Raw genomic sequence first — 14,549 nt, 5'->3', positions numbered from 1 at the left:
GACGGGACGTAAAAACAAACAAACATCCACTATGCCAGTCAACAGTAGTATCACAACTAATTATTTTATTTTCGTGCCTAATAAATCCACGAACTTTACAACAGTAGTAATGATATTGTATGTTCATCACAAAATGTCATTTTTTCAGACAGTTCCATCTTTAATAACTTTGAGTCAAATTATGTCTGATGTGTTTCATACCAACTGTTAGGTCGTTCTTGGCACACTGATTTTGACTTCAAATTACTTTGTTTACCTCATCAAGATTTAGAGCACACGGTGGATGTGACCGCTCAATAGGGGTTGCTTAATCCTCCTGGGCACCTGATCCCACCTCTGTTTTGTCCAGGGGTCTTTGTTTGCCCAACTCTCACAGTTCATTGTTTCCGCCTTTCATGACCAAACTACAGATTTGATATTTGATAGCATTTAAGTATCATTCAAGAACCGTTAAGTCCATCCAATGGTTTATATTTTTACCTCTATCAATATATGTGATAAAGTTAAGAGAGAGATGAATATAACGAACAGTGATCAATCTCATAACTCCTATAAGCAATACAAAATAGAGAGTTTGACAAACAAGGATCCCTGGACAAACAAGAAGTGTGATCAGGTGCCTAGGAGGAGAAAACATCCCTTGACTGGTCACAACCGTCGTGAGTCTTATATCCTGAATGTAAATCAATTTAGAATGACACTTTTGATCAAAATTGATTTAGCAAATATCTATAAATGTATCTTTACTAAATATCTGCTTTTTGAATTATTATATAAAGTTAGTCGTGTAGTTCATTTCGTGTACAATCCTACACGAATTATTATCATAACGTTGACATTTATAACGCATGAAAATATTCATTTGATGATAATCATGCCATATATTATCTGGATCAAGATTTTCATATGGTATACTTATTACAACATATTTTAACAATTCAGTGATCTTTATTATTCAGATATATCTACCGTAATCAAATAGCAACGATACCGATTAGGATACTTCACCTCTTGGTGAATTTACAGACATTGTGAGTATCTCTATATAGAACAGAGACATTATAAGTATATCTAAATAGAACACAGACATTATAAGTATCCCTATATAGAACACAGACATTGTAAGTATCTCCATATAGAACACAGACATTATAAGTATCCCTATATAGAACACAGACATTGTAAGTATCTCCATATAGAACACAGACATTGTAAGTATCTCCATATAGAACACAGACATTGTGTATATATCTATATAGAACATAGACATTATAAGTATCCCTATATAGAACACAGACATTGTAAGTATCTCAATATAGAACACAGACATTGTAAGTATCTCTATTCAGAACTCAGACATTGTAAGTATCTCCATATAGAACACAGACATTATAAGTATCTCAATATAGAACACAGACATTGTGTATATATCTATATAGAACATAGACATTATAAGTATCCCTATATAGAACACAGACATTATAAGTATCCCTATATACAACACAGACATTGTAAGTATCTCAATATAGAACACAGAGATTGTGTATATATCTATATAGAACATAGACATTATAAGTATCCCTATATAGAACACAGACATTATAACTATCCCTATATAGAACACAGACATTGTAAGTATATCTATATAGAAGACATACATTGTAAGTATCTCCATATAGAACACAGACATTATAAATATCTTTGTATAGAACACATACATTGTAAGTATCTCTATATAGAACACAGACATTGTAAGTATCTCTATATAGAACACAGACATTGTAAGTATCTCAATATAGAACACAGACATTGTAAGTATATCCATATAGAACACAGACATTGTAAGTATCTCAATATAGAACACAGACATTGTAAGTATCTCAATATAGAACACATACATTATATATATCTATATAAAACATATACTTTATAAGTATCCCTATCTAGAACACAGACATTATAAGTATCCCTATATAGAACACAGACATTGTAAGTATCTCTATATAGAACACAGACATTGTAAGTATCTCCATATAGAACACAGACATTGTGTATATATCTATATAGAACATAGACATTATAAGTATCCCTATATAGAACACAGACATTGTAAGTATCTCCATATAGAACACAGACATTGTAAGTATCTCTAGATAGAACAGAGATATTGTAACTATTTCTATATAGAACACAGACATTGTAATTATCTCTAGATAGAACAAAGATAATGTAAGTATCTCTATATAGAACACAGGTATTGTAAGTATCTCTATATAGAACACAGACATTGTAAGTATCTCTAGATAGAACACAGACATTGTAAGTATCTCCATATAGAACACAGACATTGTAAGTATCTCTAGATAGAACACAGACATTGTAAGTATCTCTATATAAAACACAGATATTGTAATTATCTCTATATAGAACACAGACATTGTAAGTATCTCTATATAGAACACAGATATTGTAATTATCTCTATATAGAACACAGACATTGTAAGTATCTCTATATAGAACACAGACATTGTAATTATCTCTATATAGAACACAGACATTGTAAGTATCTCTAGATAGAACACAGAGATTGTAAGTATCTCTATATAGAACACAGACATTGTAAGTATCTCCATATAAAACACAGACATTGTAATTATCTCTAGATAGAACAGAGACATTGTAAGTATCTCTATATAGAACACAAATATTGTAATTATCTCTATATAGAACACAGACATTGTAAGTATCTCTAGAGAGAACACAGAGATTGTAAGTATCTCTATATAGAACACAGACATTGTAAGTATCTCCAGATAAAACACAGACATTGTAAGTATCTCTATATAGAACACAGATATTGTAAGTATCTTTGTATAGAACACAGACATTGTAAGTATCTCTAGATAGAACACAAATATTGTAATTATCTCTATATAGAACACAGACATTGTAATTATCTCTAGATAGAACACAGATATTGTAAATATCTCTATATAGAACACAGATATTGTAAGTATCTTTGTATAGAACACAGACATTGTAAGTATCTCTAGATAGAACACAGATATTGTAAATATCTTTGTATAGAACACATACCTTGTAAGTGTCTCTAGATAGAACACCGACATTGGAAGTATCTCTATATAGAACACAGACATTGTAAGTATCTCTATATAGAACACAGATATTGTAATTATCTCTATATAGAACACAGACATTGTAAGTATCTTTGTATAGAACACAGATATTGTAATTATCTCTATATAGAACACAGACATTGTAAGTATCTCTATATAGAACACAGATATTGTAATTATCTCTATATAGAACACAGACATTGTAAGTATCTCTAGATAGAACACAGAGATTGTAAGTATCTCTATATAGAACACAGACATTGTAAGTATCTCCATATAAAACACAGACATTGTAATTATCTCTAGATAGAACACAGATATTGTAAATATCTCTATATAGAACACAGATATTGTAAGTATTTTTGTATAGAACACAGACATTGTAAGTATCTCTATATAGAACACAGATATTGTAAATATCTTTGTATAGAACACATACCTTGTAAGTGTCTCTAGATAGAACACCGACATTGTAATTATCTCCATATAAAACACAGACATTGTAATTATCTCTATATAGAACACAAACATTGTAAGTATCTTTGTATAGAACACAGACATTGTAAGTATCTCTATATAGAACACAGATATTGTAAATATCTTTGTATAGAACACATACCTTGTAAGTGTCTCTAGATAGAACACCGACATTGTAATTATCTCCATATAAAACACAAACATTGTAATTATCTCTAGATAGAACACAGATATTGTAAATATCTCTATATAGAACACAGACATTGTAAATATCTCCATATAAAACACAAACATTGTAATTATCTCTATATAGAACACATACATTATATATATCTATATAAAACATATACTTTATAAGTATCCCTATCTAGAACACAGACATTATAAGTATCCCTATATAGAACACATACATTGTAAGTGTCTCTATATAGAACACAGACATTGTAATTATCTCTAGATAGAACACAGATATTGTAAATATCTCTATATAGAACACAGATATTGTAAGTATCTTTGTATAGAACACAGACATTGTAAGTATCTCTAGATAGAACACAGATATTGTAAATATCTTTGTATAGAACACATACCTTGTAAGTGTCTCTAGATAGAACACCGACATTGGAAGTATCTCTATATAGAACACAGACATTGTAAGTATCTCTATATAAAACACAGACATTGTAATTATCTCTAGATAGAACACAGATATTGTAAGTATCTTTGTATAGAACACAGACATTGTAAGTATCTTTGTATAGAACACAGACATTGTAAGTATCTCTGTATAGAACACAGACATCATAAATATCTCTTTATAGAACACACACATTGTAAGTATCGCTATATAGAACACAGATATTGTAAGTATCTCTATATAGAACATAGACATTGTAACTATCTCTATATAGAACAGAGACAGTGTAATTATCTCTATATAGAACAGAGACATTGTAAGTATCTCAATATAGAACAGAGACATTGTAAGTATCACTATATAGAACATAAACATTGTAAGTATCTCAATATAGAACACAGACATTGTAAGTATCTCTATATAGAAGATAGACATTGTAAGTATCTCAATATAGAACACAGACATTATAAGTATCTCAATATAGAACACAGACATTATAAGTATCCCTATATAGAACACAGATATTGTAAGTATCCCTATATAGAACACAGACATTATAAGTATCCCTATATAGAACACAGACATTGTAAGTATCTCTATATGACACACAGACATTGTAAGTATCTCCATATAGAACACAGACATTGTAAGTATCTCTATATAGAACACAGACATTGTAAGTATCTCTATATAAAACACAGATATTGTAAGTATCTCTATATAAATTGTGTTTCCTTGACAATTGAGTTATATACCCACGTCAACGATTTTCCTTTTTAGAAACTTTTCACTGAAAATTTAGTGGAAAGGAAAAATATGAAAAATATTTCATATTTCATTTTCTCATTTCGACCTACACTTAATAGGTTAATATAAATTATTTGTACTATGTCACAATGATACGTTCTAAATGACTCCCTCTGTATTTTGACGTCAATATATTGTTATAGTCATAACCAGATAATTTGTTTTCATAATGTAACCGTCTGAAGATTTTTTTTAAATGAAAGCGCCTACATAATTTATCGATTTAAATGTTTATCTATTGAATACCGTACACTGGGGGTTATATATATATATATATATATATATATATATATATATATATATATAAAGCAATAGAATGACCAACGACATGAACAATTGGAATTGTCAAATTTTCGGGACAACCTGTCCCTTCGTCAGGACGTGAAAGGATTACATTATGGAGAAAACACAAATATGAGTAACAATAAGCACTAAAGCTACACTACAAAACTAGCTAAACACTTTTCCAGCGGATTACATGTTGCAGGCTTTGTTATTGACTCAAAAAAGAATAACAATCAGGGTGTCTAGTCACCGTGGTATCAGTCGGTAAAGTGTGAAATTAATTAATGGAAGAACTAACTTGGCCGATCAAAAGGTGAAACAGTTAATTCGTACATCGTGGTATTCTCCCCTAGATCAAACTATTGAAGATCTAAATTTTAGATAATAGTAAATGAAATTGGCGTAATGTCTAAGCTATTGGTTACTTGTAAAAAACTAAAAATGGAACTTGTTGATGATGAGTGCCAACGACGTTGGCAGTGCTGGTACTGCTATTCATCCAGTTGGTGAAGCAAGGCGACGTATCGTTGGTAATATGAGGCGGTACGCAGATATCTTAAGAGAAATAAAGTTATGAGAAATAAACCGTTGTCGTTTATCAGAGGGAGAATAACATTGTTATATCAGGAATAGGTTTAGCCAATGTTCATTCTGGCAAAGTCAATAATTTTGTTCATGCCGCTAGGACGGAATGACTTTAATCTGTGCATCCAGAATTTTTCTTTTTTCTTTCTATCTGTGGAGCTCCAGGTTTGGTTGTGATCAATAACCACGACAATCATGTCTTCCCATTTGTGGCCATCTAGGTTGAAATGTTCTCCAACAGGTTCAGTGATTGTTTTGGTTTTGATGGTCGACCGGTGGTTATTAATACGTTTGCGGAGATCTCCTGTTTCACCAACGTATTGCTTCTGGCATGCTTTGCAGCTTATGAGGTATATGCAGTTGTTTGTGTGGCAGGACGTGTTTCCGAAGATTGGAAGACATGATTGTCGTGGTTATTGATCACAACCAAACCTGGAGCTCCACAGATAGAAAGAAAAAAAAATCTGGATGCACAGATTAAAGTCATTCCGTCCTAGCGGCATGAACAAAATTATTGACTTTGCCAGAATGAACATTGGCTAAACCTATTCCTGATATAACAATGTTATTCTCCCTCTGATAAACGACAACGGTTTATTTCTCATAACTTTATTTCTCTTAAGATATCTGCGTACCGCCTCATATTACCAACGATACATCGCCTTGCTTCACCAACTGGATGCATAGCAGTACCAGCACTGCCAACGTCGTTGGCTCTCATCATCAACAAGTTCCATTTTTAGTTTTTTACAAGTAACCAATAGCTTAGACATTACGCCAATTTCATTTACTATTATCTAAAATTTAGATCTTCAATAGTTTGATCTAGGGGAGAATACCACGATGTACGAATTAACTGTTTCACCTTTTGATCGGCCAAGTTAGTTCTTCCATTAATTAATTTCACACTTTACCGACTGATACCACGGTGACTAGACACCCTGATTGTTATTCTTTTTTGAGTCAATAACAAAGCCTGCAACATGTAATCCGCTGGAAAAGTGTTTAGCTAGTTTTGTAGTGTAGCTTTAGTGCTTATTGTTAATTATATTTGTGTTTTCTCCATAATGTAATCCTTTCACGTCCTGACGAAGGGACAGGTTGTCCCGAAAATTTGACAATTCCAATTGTTCATGTCGTTGGTCATTCTAGTGCTTTATATAATTATTTTCCCTGACCATTGTATCTATTTAATATAGATCCGACAGTTTTGGATACTGAATGTTGTTGGTTCTTCAGTGCTTTATATATATATATATATATATATATATATCCAAATTGTGTTTTTAAAAAAATCACAGTGTCCGGTATAAACTATTAAAAGAAATAGAGTAAACAGTACACAAAGTTAAAAATTTAACGCAAGCGCTTTCATTTTATAATCCTCAGGCGTTACATTTTAAAATAGTTTTGAAATGGTTTGACGTCATAAAGGCGTCCTAACATTTCACGTACATAACGACGTCATAAACGAATGAAGGGAAAAGGATTTTACGTTAAGCATATTATGACGTCATAGATAATAACAGTAAACATATTTTACAGTAAGCTATTGAGAGCCGGTTTTAAAGTCTTAATAAAGTGTCTTTCTTTTTCTCGTCGGGAAATAGTATTTTCTGTATACAGTTTATAAAACGGAAATACACTGAATTGTCCGTGGCCACACACATCTATATGTTCACTAACTTTAATTTTTCTGTATTCGGGTGCTGAAATGTGTTGTTTATGAACTCGTATACGAGTTCGCAGAGTAGTTCCAGTTTCACCGATATGATGTTTTCCACAGCCAGCACATGTTATAACATAAATTAAATTTTTGGTGGAGCACGTCATATCTGAATTTACCGTAAATTCCTTGTTGTTAAATTTGAACGAACTTCCTTCCCTTAAGTATGGGCACGTTCCGCATCGCCGATCGTCACATTTGGTAACGGTGAAATTTTTGTTGTTGGACTTTTCCTGAAAATTAGATTTACATAACAGTCTCCTAAGATTTTTCGGTTGTCTCTTGCTGTTATGTAAATCTAATTTTCAGGAAAAGTCCAACAACAAAAATTTCACTCGTATACGAGTTCATAAACAACACATTTCAGCACCCGAATATAGAAAAATTAAAGTTAGTGAACATATAGATGTGTGTGGCCACGGACAATTCAGTGTATTTCCGTTTTATAAACTGTATACAGAAATTACTATTTCCCGACGAGAAAAAGAAAGACACTTTATTAAGACTTTAAAACCGGCTCTTAATAGCTTACTGTAAAATATGTTTACTGTTATTATCTATGACGTCATAATATGCTTAACGTAAAATCCTTTTCCCTTCATTCGTTTATGACGTCGTTATGTACGTGAAATGTTAGGACGCCTTTATGACGTCAAACCATTTCAAAACTATTTTAAAATGTAACGCCTGAGGATTATAAAATGAAAGCGCTTGCGTTAAATTTTAACTTTGTGTACTGTTTATTCTATTTCTTTTAATATATATATATTTAAAAGTTCATTGCAATCTTTTTGCTTTATCGAATATTTCAAATGTGTGTATCTTGTATTTGGTCATCTCAAGTGTACGTTATAAAAATGTCTACCATTACCATTCTCAATGACTCTCTAGCGAGTAACATCTTGACGAAAATTACATCGTTATTGGAAGCAAGTTATAGACTTGCAGAGATGGCCAATCGGTCTACCTCACTGGTTACATGTTGCTACGCAATTTCGTTCCGCAGGTTTTGAGTTCAGTGGTGGAAGTGGGTATTCATGTAATAGTGATTTTTTTCTGTGCCTTATACATATGCTTTTGATTTCTCTCACGGAATTCATTTCTCTCTTTCATCTCTACAAGATTTCTGTCTTTTTAGTGCATTGGAAAGGAACCCTCTTCGCTGCGACTGTCAGTTGGTCTCCTTTCTCAGGTTTGCCGAATCGAGAAAGCTCTTCAGAGAACCTTCGTGTCAAAGCCCTCTTCATCTGAATGGAACACTACTAAAGGCCAAAAGACTCCATGACATGGTTTGTGATTCAGGTAAACATTACTCTTGGGGCTGTAGATATTGGTCGGGTCTCTAAAACAGACAGGTTTCTTGTTGACATGATAATGAAACGTGAAGATAACAAACAGTGATCAATCTAATAACTCCTATAAGCAATAAACATAGATAGTTGGGTAAACACGGACCCCTTCATACACCTGAGGCGGGATCGGGTGCCTAAGAGCAGTAACCATCCCCTCCTATCGACTAGCCACGCCTGCTGTGAGCCCTAGATCTTCATCAGGTAAACGGAGGTATGCATGGTCAAAAAGAGTGTGTCAAGAACGGTTAAAAAATCGGTATGAAACACGTCAGACAGAATATGTCCCTATGATAGATTGTCTCGGCAAACTAAATCGTTATAACGACCATAGAATTTGCGAAATGCTGACTTTAAACGAGACTGTTAAAACCCCTTTACCATTTATTCGTTTGTCAGTAGCTTGCCTCGATTTAAAAACTGACCATATGCAGAACAAATTCCGGCGTATCGAATCAGTTGAGAAATATAAACACCATATGCTGGTGATGATGGAACATTGCTACATAAAATCGGTAGTTGATGATGGAGAAATTATGTCATAAAGATGAGTTGTTAGTTTGCCGTTAATGTGTAAAACTTATACGGTACCAATTCTGATGCACCAGATGCGCATTTCAACAAAGAATGTCTCTTCGGTGATGCTCAACCAAATTTTTTAAATCCGAGATAACAGTAAACTTGTAGCTCCTAAGAGCTATTTAGGGAAAAACAGAGTGCCAAAAAAATGGAGTCAATTTCGCCTAAGGATAAGAGCAATGCATGAGGGAGATAATCCTTAATTTTGAAATGAATTTCTATTTTCTATCACAGCAATTAAATATACATCCGTATTTTGAAGCTAGTAACGAAGTACTTAGCTACTGGGCTGTAGAGACCCTTGGGAACTAACAGTCCAACTGTATAGGCCTCGACCCAGGGGTCATAATGTAAAACTTATACGGTACCAATTTTGATGCACCAGATGCGCATCTCGACAAATAATATCTCTTCAGTGATGGTCAACCGAATTTTTTGAAATCCGAAAATAGGGATGCATATTTAATTGTTGTGATAAAATTTAGAAACTCACTTGAAAATTAAGGATTTTCTCCCTTGTGCATGGCTCTGATCCTTAGACGAATTTGACTCAAGTCTTTGGGACTCTGTTTTTATTTAAGTTTATCGTTATTTTGAATTTCCATTATTTCGGCCTCAGCACCACTGAAGAGATATTATTTGTCGAAATGTGCATCTGGTGCATCAAAATTGGTACCGCATAAATTTTACATTGTATAAAGCATCTGCACTAGGGGTATAAGACAATTACATATACCAATATATAGTGGGATGAATTGGTAAAGGAATTTTGAAATCAGAACTATTGGTTCAGGTTTTTTTTATATTTTCATTTGTATTGATGCATTTTTACCTGTCCTTAACATGACAAGACGTATTCAATTTCAATTTCTAGTCGTAAAGAAAAGAAAATTTTACAAAAATACCAATGTATGTATTCCAAGACCTTCTTTCCCTAGCTACAAAAAATCAGTGTATGAAAACTGAGGATAACGAGCAATGGTCAATCTCAGCCAATGTGTGGCTTTTCTTAAGTACCAGTTACTTCATTTTCAAAGAATAAACGACAGAGTTTTCAGCTTTCACATTTGAAATAAACAAGATAATATACTAGTTGTTTTGAAAGGAAAACCAAACTTATTTAGCGATGTGATTTTTTAAAACTTTAATGCGGACAGCAAACTGAAATTATCCACGGTAGGCATATCTACAGCTCGTATACAATTTACTATTGTTGCAAAAGATGAAGAAATAATGGTATTAAACTAACTCACTAATTATCAATTATTCCATGAAAGCGATGAATTCGATATATCTTGTACTACCTCTTCAGATTCTACAACCGGTTCTGACCTCAGCACTACACGCGCAATCATCGATATTCCCGGTAAAGAACCCAACACTACTGCTACTGACGTCATCACTACCCACCCAGAAATCACCACCACAAAGATCACTAAAGTATTCAATGAAGTAACCATTCCAGATCAGTGTTCATTCATTTATGCTGCTCATGAATTTCGGTCAACCTTTCATGGGAGAAAAGCGTTCATAAACCTGCATTCATTTGTTTTACTACAACGACAAATGTAGTCTAAGATTTAAGGATACTGAACGTGGTATCCTGGTGGCCAGGACGCTTGCTTCCCTCTGCTTTGAAGATTTAAGGATACTGAACGTGGTATCCTGATGGTCAGGACGCTTGCTTCCCTCTGCTTTGACGTTTATTGGGAATATTCTTTTTTTACCTTAGTTAAGCGTTATATATTGAAATGACATATCCAAAAGATCCATGGTTTTCACTTTACGTTTAACACCGCGATGATATTCTAGATATTTTCTCATATTACTTTGCAGTTGTCAATTTTAAGTGTTGGCTTACTAGTATATATTGGCATTATTTACCTAAGTTAGAATTCTATCTACTAAAACAGATGATGTAGTTGCTTAATTGTTATTGTTTAACTTCACACTAGAGTATTTCACTAATATTGAGATGTCACCATTACCGGTGACAGACTGTAAAATTTAGTCACATGCTCGACTCTTACAGCCTTTCAGCAGGGAGAAATCTTTATCGTGTCACAACTGCTGTGACACCGGTCCTCGGTTTTAATTATCTCATCCGAAGGAAAGCCTTATTCCCCTCTTACGACAAGTAAAGGGTACCACTGACTTATTCTAGCCCAGATCATCACTGGACTATAAGGAACTCTATCTGAACTTCGGCTCTCGGGTTGATGTGGGGTCACTCGGCCTGATATGACATACGACATGGATTTTTGCATGATATATTTTCTATGTATTTCTTCATAGACATAGAAGATGTCAAGAATACACAGGAGAACGTGAAAAGTTTTCACCCATGTTTTAACTTCATTATATTGGGGGTGGGATAATTTTTATTTATTAACTCAAAAATTAAAGTGGATCGCACCTCGGTTTTGTAGTTTTATAATTTTTGGAAGTATATCTTTATTTCTACGCAGAATGAGTATTATGAAATTAAAAAGAAAAATTGGAGCCATGGCGATTCTTACCGTGCACACAGCATTAAATTTGATCTTTTGGTATTATGTACTGACAATGTCTAGTCATAGACTCTATTTGTATGTTGGTGTCAACACGACATAAGCAACACAAACCAAACACCATGTTTTATAGGAATATCGATCTTAAAAAGTTTAATACCTGTGCATTGAAAGAAAATAATGACTTTTTTATACGTAGCATACGGAAAAGTTTGAATTTGTTGAAAATGTGTTTATTGTAACCATGTATGACTGTAATTTGAAGTATAATTTTATATATTCTATACTCACTTTTAATATGATCATTATATTCAATCTATTAAAGGGGGCCCATCTATACAGAGAGAGATGTTGAAGTTGGCCAGACAGGACGTTGCCATCAAGCGGAAGATGCTCCAAACCTTTAAAGCGTTTGTGGCTCGCAAGAAAAGAAAAAATGGAAAGAAGAGCAAAATGTCGAGCAAATTTTGAGTTGTAGTTTGTGATATGTATAATCATGTTTTCATTTCTTTTGTAAACTTACTATCTTCTATAGAATCATACCTTGTTGTCACATATCTGCGGGAAGAGGCTATTTCTGACATGTTTTTATTCCAACAAATTAATCCCATTACCAAAAAAGTTTAATTATTGATTAATTAATATTGCAATCAAAGTCCACACCAGAAAATATTTATTAGAGGTAACTTTGATCCAGCATACGAATACCTGTATGCGAATTGTATCTTGTCAAGTCGAAGTCAACCACTTTGTCATTTTACTTCCATGTTTTATCTAAATTCTTTCTATTGTTTTATCATTTCCTTTATAGCACTTTTATCCGTATATTATCATTGATTGTTAGCACACACATTGTACAGTGCATATAAACTATATGTAGTTTTGTGCTTTATAAAGGAATAAAATAATAATAATACCACTTACGAAATCGTTTAATTGAAAAAGCCTGTTTTGATTCGATCTAAGAGAATTGCACTTAGATACAGCGTCTGGTAAAAATTATTTTTTGTAAACTTTAAGTCTGCAATTTGGTATTGCATAGTTATTTCCATAACGGAGATTATATGTGGACATATTGTTTTATTTTACTAGGTATTGTTTCTTTCAGATACTGTGGAACCTCGTTCTTATCAATCTTGTACATGTTAACTGATCATGTTAGCTAGTTATACTAGAGGGGTCGGGAAAAATTTATCAATTTTCTTCTCAGAAGTTCTGTAGTTCCGCACACCTGAAAGGAAAACCGAATGCATAGTTATGTTGAGCAGGAAGCCCCCTATCAAACAAGCTCATGACCTCAGGGACAGGGGTCAGTCTTTAAAGTGCAGCCAGAATAGGCAAACTGTATTAATGTATACAACTCCTGAAAAGCTTCTTTTCATCTGTTAACACTAATTAGAATCTGACTGCACATTTAAGAGGATCAGGGAGCTTCTGTCAAAAGAGAAGGTATACTAAGGGTCAATTTTGGCCTATCTTCAGAAGTTGGTAATGTTGTGCCCTAAAACTATATAGGGTATGTGCTTTCTATCTATAGTAATTATACCCATGTATCACCTATATTATTTGTGATATGGAGTAGCAAAGTTGGCATAGTTTGCGAGTGCGAGATTCAACGTTGCGTCTTGGATCTGTGCCTGACGGCGTTCTCTCAATTCTTATGTACAGAAAAAAATGCTACTATATACCTTGTTAACTAAAATGTTTTGGATATTTTTTTAAAGTTATTGACACATACGCACACTAAATTCTTTTCAATAACATTATACAAATATCATATTCAAATACTATTTACAATTAACGTGTATTTGAATTGTAATATGAAGTAGAAAAGTTGGCAAGTTTTACGAGTGCAAGATTTAACGTTGCGTCTTCTATCCGTATCTGATGACATTTTCTCAATTCTTATACAGAAAAAAAATAATATAGCTTGTTAATTAAAATGCTCTGGATAATTTTTAAGAAGTTGTTGATGCACACATACAAAAATTTTGTTCAATAAAATTATAGAAATATCATAATCGAAAACTATCTAAAAGATAACATGTATCTATATCAATCATGACCATAGCCATCGAAATCCTTGTTTGAAAAGTTAGTTCTAAAAAACTTTTAATGGTATGAGCTCTGAATATCTACGAGATCTTTTTTTCAAACTCATGATTCCTATTCTATGCGTCCTGAATTAAATTATAATCTTTGTTTACCAAAACATCGAATAATTTAGTTTCAAAAGCGTTCTTTAATACCCAGGCGTATATGTATCCAAGATTAAAATGCTGATATTCAAACCCGTACAACACATTCACCAATAGATGTGTGTAAAGACGTTCCTCCCAACATTTATTAAAGCCTCACTCGAATTGAAAACATCTGTTAAGATGACTCAGTACACCAACATTCTATTTGATAGCTTATTTAAGCATGTCATATGAAGTATGATTTCACCATCAAAAG

At 33.0% G+C, this 14,549-nt stretch overlaps 1 protein-coding gene across 3 annotated transcripts in view; it reads left to right on the top strand.

The window, feature by feature from the left end:
- The window catches only part of LOC125676074 (leucine-rich repeat-containing protein 15-like), a 46,376-nt gene extending 33,364 nt beyond the window's left edge, over positions 1 to 13,012 (top strand). The window contains exons 9-12 of one of the 3 annotated variants that reach the window (XM_056159663.1): positions 960 to 1,031; positions 8,793 to 8,956; positions 10,895 to 11,022; positions 12,418 to 13,012. In XM_056159663.1, coding sequence (XP_056015638.1) covers positions 960 to 1,031; positions 8,793 to 8,956; positions 10,895 to 11,022; positions 12,418 to 12,447 — 394 coding nt within the window. In that variant the 3' untranslated portion in view covers positions 12,448 to 13,012. Of the gene's footprint in view, positions 1 to 959; positions 1,032 to 8,792; positions 8,957 to 10,894 lie in introns of all 3 variants that reach the window. The other 2 variants (XM_056159661.1, XM_056159660.1) reach the window with 2 other exon arrangements.
- The last annotated feature ends 1,537 nt before the right edge of the window (positions 13,013 to 14,549 follow it).

Source organism: Ostrea edulis, chromosome 3 (genome assembly GCF_947568905.1).
Source record: "Ostrea edulis chromosome 3, xbOstEdul1.1, whole genome shotgun sequence".
NCBI lineage: Eukaryota > Metazoa > Mollusca > Bivalvia > Ostreida > Ostreidae > Ostrea > Ostrea edulis.
This window is presented reverse-complemented; position numbering and strand designations above follow the sequence as displayed.